General features: G+C 43.6%; 1 protein-coding gene across 6 annotated transcripts in view; it reads left to right on the top strand.

Annotated features, from left to right (window-relative positions):
• The first annotated feature begins 383 nt into the window (after positions 1 to 383).
• gapvd1 (GTPase activating protein and VPS9 domains 1) overlaps positions 384 to 6,802 on the top strand; it is a 29,531-nt gene continuing 23,112 nt past the window's right edge. For 2 of the 6 annotated variants that reach the window (XM_031819710.1, XM_020471217.2), the window contains exons 1-2: positions 786 to 983; positions 6,381 to 6,592. In XM_031819710.1, coding sequence (XP_031675570.1) covers positions 6,411 to 6,592 — 182 coding nt within the window. In that variant the 5' untranslated portion in view covers positions 786 to 983; positions 6,381 to 6,410. Of the gene's footprint in view, positions 540 to 614; positions 712 to 785; positions 984 to 6,380; positions 6,593 to 6,802 lie in introns of those variants that run through there. The other 4 variants (XM_031819706.1, XM_020471212.2, XM_031819714.1 and 1 more) reach the window with 4 other exon arrangements.

The raw sequence follows: 6,802 nt of genomic DNA, 5'->3' as shown, positions 1-6,802 counted from the left end.
GTGCTTGTATGAAATCTACTCCACCTGTACGTCATCAGGCAAATTATGTTTACAGGGATCTCAAAATAAGTGTGTAAAGTGATAAAAACTAACTAAGTTAGTTGTGCAAAACATTTTATAGATACATTGATAATTAGCATATTGTTTTTTGCTTTTCTCCTCCGACAAAACAAAAACTAATTCAATGGGGGTGTGGCTGATTTCAAAACTTTTCTGCAGACTCATGTAGGATCACAGGAGGTTGGTGATACCTTAATTGGGGAGGATGGGCTTGTGGTAATGGCTGGAGCGGAATCAGTGGAATGGTATCAAATACGTAATGTATTTGAAAGGTGGCTATCGAGGAGGGGAGGACACTCTTCATTTTGCCTACTAAAGAATTGATGTCTCCTTGACTACTTATTGGTTTCCAGGTCATGGAGGAGAGCAGACAAAGGAGAGAGAGTGAAGGACAGACTTTTCTAAATGAGAAAAGGCCCTGGTTACCTTGTCCCAGAATTACCTAGAACGCACCGCATGGCCCACAACTCACGGGCAAAGTATGTAATGGGCGTTCATACAGATCAAAAAAGAGTTGACCTGCTAATTTCTTAAATTATTTCTGACCTCAACAGCCTTGAGTCTCCCAAGAGGAAAACGTCTAAACGGCATCATTGGGAAGTCCAAACTCGGACGTCACCCTCAATGAAGTTGAAATGTAAAACAGTTAAGGTAAGGGTTAAGGTTAAGGTTTTAGGGTAGAGACATTCCAAGGACGCAAGAAAGCGCTGACCGCGTCCAAGAGCATTCTATGCCCAGTGCGCATGCGGGTGGAGCGCGTCTTCTCATTATGACAGCTAACGTTAGCAAGCGCTGTAACCCGAAAGAGGGAGTTCAGAAACGTTGTGGAATAGACGTATCGAGCTAACGAGTTATTGCTTACTGCAATTATTTCACGGTTATTGGGAATCCGTAAACAACTGTTATACTAATCAACTTGTTTGGTAAGTCATTGAATTAGTGTTATAGTTATGTTTGCATGTTTTCCTCGCCGGCCGCCTCCATGCTAGTTTGCACAGATAGCAGGCTAGCTAGTAGTAGCTGTTAGCTACTTCTTGATTTTTGAATACGAACGGTCCTCTGTGATTGTACCGGTTTGCTGCTGCAACTGGCCTACCACGGCAACATTGGCGTAGGTATTCCCATAAAATTGTCCCACAGTAACTCGATGTTTGGCTCGTACAGCACTAGTACTGCCAACATTTTAAGGTTAGCTAACTTACGTTAGATCGCTAACGTTAGTTACCATAACTAGATAACGTTACCTTGCTATCGTTGTTGATAGCTAGCGCGTTAGCCATTCTCTCTTCGATAGCTTGATATTTTGTTTGTTTAGGATATAACGCTAATAATTAGATAGCTACCTACCTAACCAATGCTTGCTATCTCACTACTAAGATTTGCCAGCATCATGATAGCAAACTAGCTGTTTACAACAACTAACGTTAACTAGGTGGTACAGCTACTACTGTTGTAAACAGCTACTATCGCTTGTTATCATAATGCTTGCAAACCTTAGCAGTGAGATGCTAACAAACAAACCAAAAATTCCGCAAGATGTCGACTGCTGCACCAGAGTGAACAAGCTAGGGCCTTGACAAATCATAGGACTGGCTAGTTTGTAACTACTTCAATGTCAGCTATCATATAGATTTTTAAATCAGAAATTCCGAAATGGTCTGTAGCTTTTTTCCAAGTTAAGGATGACAAAGAGGGGTTGTTATATGGTTCTGGGCTGCTGGGCAACTACAGTTTTATCTTTCTTCAGACAGCTGCATGGCTGGCACACAAACGGTGGTCGCCCCTTTCATTACCCACCCGATCCCTTAGTTAGGTGTACAGTTGAGCCCCACCCACTGCAGGGGCCATGAATGTAGTGCAGTATGATGAACCATAGAAAAAGGCATGTGTGTATCAAGAGGGGCTCAGTCTTTTTTTAATCCGGATGGTCACTATTTATGTTGATTCAGGGATGCACTTGACATTTTGATTAGGTTAATTGTTTGAGCCAAAAAACACACACACCTCAATCCCTGCAAATAAGAAGTGTGCTCCTAGCTTCTTTAATTTATTATTTAGTTATAGTGATCTACCAGAAATTGGATATAATTCTGGTTCCATTGAATCTCAACTGCCTCTGCCCATGCAATACTAGTTGTGTTTCGGCAAGGTCAGAAGTTAGGAAGTTGAACACTCCAGAGGATGTTTCATTCAGCGTTGAAGTGCACTGCCAGGCTTTGTCTTCCTGGCAGGCAGCATTTCAAACGCCATTTTGCAAAATCAAATTTGGAGCATGAATATGTCAGTAAAGGTGTTGATTTAGGCCTATAATTGATCATTTTCCTGTATTTGGATGCTACTCCTTTGCTCCCTCCCACCTTTGAACTTGAAGTCTCTAAATATTTGCTGCCAGCACTCCTCTTACCTACAGAATGCCCCCCTTTGGTTATGGTGTTTGTAAGAGGAAGCATTTACTAATTTGTCATCTCTGGGCTCAGATAGCCTAACTTAAGTTTCTAGGTATTTATGACAGTACTGCACTCGATTATTCTTTACATGGTTGGGAAAGCAGAAGAGCTAGCCAAGCATCGAAATTACTCTCAAAGTGAAACTACTCACTAAAAACATCAATTGGGCTTGTAATGCCACACAGCATATTCTCCCCCAACATTGCCCCTCTTCTCAGTGGCCAGGGAGACACCAGTGTCAGAGCGATTCCCTCTACCTCTCCATCCCAGAATCAATAATCTGAACATAAACATGCTGAGCCTCCTAAGGGTACAGCAGTTGAGTATATTTTGTGTATGTACTGTTAAACAGGGACATATGCAGGAGGCTTTGCTCAATAATGAAAATTGTTGTAGGACAGACATAGGCCTAGGCCTACTAGATGTGACAGACAACCTATGTGGGGAACTCACGAGTGAAAGAGTGCTGTATGCCTGAGCTTCTGTGATGTAGCCATTTTTATCAGATCTCTGTTCTGACTGCAGTACACTCTCAGCTACCCTGCTCACCCTAGTTTTAATTTCATATTTTTAGTTTCCTAATCATCTAAAACAGAATATATGACTGTCCTATGTTGTCAATTGGATATGGGGAGTGGTGGGCCCAGATTGCTGGAATAGGCTAGGTAGAGTTTTGCTATGTCTCTGTGTGAGCTCATTCTTAGAGGAGGTGATTGTAGGGAGGTGCAGTGTGCAACCCAAGGCATTGCACACAGGAGCTGGTAGATGTCTGCAGTCCAATGGAAGGAGGCCTGACGAGTTTCAAAGGGAGATGCTGCGGCTCAGCAGTGGTGTGGCGGGGACCATAGATTATGGTGTACTGGTGTTGGTAACTTACTCATGCATACAGTCCTACTTGATCTGATTTGGAGGGGAAGTGAAAAGGGGACTTTGGCTGAGTTTCCAGTGCCTTTAGAAAGCGCTTTGTTCTCTTGGCTTGTGTTGTATGTTCAACTGAGGGAATGTTTGGGTTGTGTTCGAAACACCATGACTCTACATCACTGGTTCAGGTGCTGTTATATTGTTTTGATCAGATGGATGGTGTGCGTCCTTGTTCTGAGCCTAAGGATGATGTATAGAGGGTTGGGGTGGCTTTTGACTGAGAATTCTATTTCTAGCCTGCCTACCTACCTGTAACTACAGTCATTCTGTCTCACATATTCCAACCTGCGCCTTTCCCCACCACCTAGTGTTCTTCTGCTTTCAAGTTCCCCTTCCTTTTCCATTACTTACTCATTGGGTACAGTGCATTCGGGAAGTATTCAGACCCCTTGACTTTTTCCACATTCTGTTACGTTACAGCCTTATTCTAAAATGGATAAAACATTCTCATCAATCTACACACACAACCCTATAATGATGAAGCGAAAACAGGTTTTTAGATTTTTTTGCACATTTATTAAAACAGGAATACCTTATTTACATAACTATTCAGACCCTTTGCTATGAGACTTGAAATTGAGCTCAAGTGCGTACTGTTTCCATTGATGGTCCTTGATGTTTCTACAACTTGATCGGAGTCCACCTGTGGTGAATTCAATTGATTGGACATGATTGGAAAGTCACAAGCACCTGTCTATATAAGGTCCCACAGTTGACAGTGTTTGTCCGAGTAAAAACCAAGCCATGAGGTCGAAGGAATTGTCCGTAGAGCTCTGATACAGGATTGTGTCGAGGCACCAATGTGTAGAAAGCTACCAAATAATTTCTGCAGCTTTGAAGTTCCCCACGAACACTGTGGTCTCCATCATTCTTAAATGGAAGAAGTTTGGAACCACCAAGATACTTCCTAGAGATGGCTGCCTGGTCAAACTGAGCAATCTGGGCAGAATGGCCTTGGTCAGGGGGGTGACCAAGAACACGATTGGTCACTCTGACAGAGTTCCTCTGTGGAGATGGGAGAACCTTCCAGAAGGACAACCATCTCTGCAGCACTCCACTAATCAGGCCTTTGTGGTAGTGGCCAGGCGGGAGCCACTCCTCAGTAAAAGCCTCATGACAGCCTGAGTTTGCCAAAAAGGCACCTAAAGGACTTTGACCATGAAACTAGATTTTCTGGTCTGCTGAAATCAGGATTGAACTCTTTGGTCTGAATGTCAAGTCTGGAGGAAATCTGGCATCATCCCTACAGTGAAGCATGGTGGTGGTGGCAGCAGCATCATGATGCCGGGTTGATTTTCAGCGGCAGGGACTGGGAGACTAGTCGGGATCGAGGGAAAGATGAACAGAGCCAAGTACAGAGAGATATTTGATAACCTAATCCAGAGCGTTCAGGACATCAGACTGGGACAAAGGTGCACCTTCCAACAGGACGACGACCCTAAGCACACAGCCAAGACAACACAGTAGTGGCTTCGGGACAAGTCTCTGAATGTCCTTGAGAGGCCCAGACTTGAACCTGATCGAACATCCCTGGGAAGACCTGAAAATAGCTGTGCAGCAATGCTCCCCATCCAACCTGACTGAGAAGATCTGCAGAGAAGAACCTGAGAAACTCCTCAAATACAGGTGTGCCCAGCTTGTAGCGTCATTCTCGAGGCTGCCAAACGTGCTTCAACAAAGTACTGAGTAAAGGGTCTGAATGCTTATGTAAATGTGTTTTTTTTTTCTTTTCAGGTTCTTATTAATTAATACATTTAGATGAAGGCTGTAACGTAACAAATACAGGTGTGGATAAAGTCAAGGGTTCTGAATACTTTCCGAATGCACTGTAGGTCTACTCAACAAATCTCTAATGCAGAAATGGCTTTAATATCAGTACCAGGCCACAGTTCCTACAGTACCACCTGTCTGGCTGCCCTAGGCCTATACCCTTTCTCTTCCCCCGCAGAACTATGACAAATGTAGTCCTCTCTCTCAAGAGAATTCGGCACATGCATCATCTCATGGGCAAGTATACTAGTCGTTCAATAATCTATTGATTAACCTTATACATTTGACAGAATTTGATTTAGCAGAGATCCCACAGTGTTCATGTTTCTAGAAAACTCCACAGTGGCCTGTCCGTCATTGGATTTAGCATACTAAAGAAACAGAGACCGCCTTGTGTATTACCCATGATGATAACCTTGCTTATTTGACATGTTTAAAATAAATGCTTCTAAGCCTCTACACTATTTATGCCTCAAACCACATTAATTGATTCTGTTTAATAGTATCAAGCATTTGCACTTGTTACTAGCTAGCAGGCTGTGTCCTCTGATAGCCATAGCCTTCTGTCTGAGGCAGGGTTCTCTGGGCCGTTTTCACGGGCCTCCCAGCCTTACAATCTTGTCTGTTTTCCTCGGGATCAGCCATCCACAAAGAGCCTTTTGTGTCATAGAATACTCCAGGAAATCATTTAAATTTAATGTGTTCTTTCTGTTTTGTGTATGTGTGTTAAGAAAAAGGAATTTGCATATTATTTTGTGCTGTGAATAATACTACCAAACACTTGTGTGTGTGTCTGTGTGTGTGTGTGAGAGTAGGAGTTAATTCTTTAAAGGCCGCCCCAGTATGGGGCCAGCTGCTAAAGATGGCTTGAAGCCACCCCCCACACCCCTCTTCTCTCTTTGCTGTCATTCTCAGCCAGTGGAAGTAGTGTTTCTACCTTCTTTTGACTACTGACAATCCAATTCCTCTGTCCGTGTGTGAGCTAGGATTCTGCCAGCTATGCATCCACAGGAAAAGGGTTCTTTCCGGCCCTTCATCTGAATTCCTCTCAGATATAGAAATGCTACATTGTCCACGCTTATAAATCTACTCCAAAACTGCCCTGTATGTAGCTCTGCCCTGAATGTCTAGGACTCATTCTCCCAGTGTGACTGATCCCTCTCTTCTCTCACTCTTCTGCAGTCCTTTGCCTCTCTGTGTGAGCTGGTAAAGATGAAGCCAGACATCCACACTCTGGCCCATCACCTTAAGCAGGAGCGGCTGTATGTGGCCTCAGAGAAGCAGCTGATCCAGCGGCTCAATGGGGACGTGCTGAAGACTGCTGAGAGGCTGTACCGTGCTGCCTGGATCACCAAGCAGCAGAGGATCAACCTCGACCGGCTCATCCTCACCAGGTCAGCATGGTGCCCCCACAGCTACTGTTACACCAGTGCACTTAATTGACACTGATCCAATTGTAGAATAGAAACAGTTCTAATAGGAACTCTCAATTAATTGTCAATTTAAATTGTCCTGCCCATTGTCCTGCATTTTAAATTGTACAGCAATGTGTGACCACCGAGTGACCTTTTAATGAACTAGTAACTTAGTATTCCCGAAGTCGG

Source organism: Oncorhynchus kisutch, linkage group LG3 (genome assembly GCF_002021735.2).
Source record: "Oncorhynchus kisutch isolate 150728-3 linkage group LG3, Okis_V2, whole genome shotgun sequence".
In the NCBI taxonomy this organism is placed as follows: Eukaryota; Metazoa; Chordata; class Actinopteri; order Salmoniformes; family Salmonidae; genus Oncorhynchus; species Oncorhynchus kisutch.
This window is presented reverse-complemented; position numbering and strand designations above follow the sequence as displayed.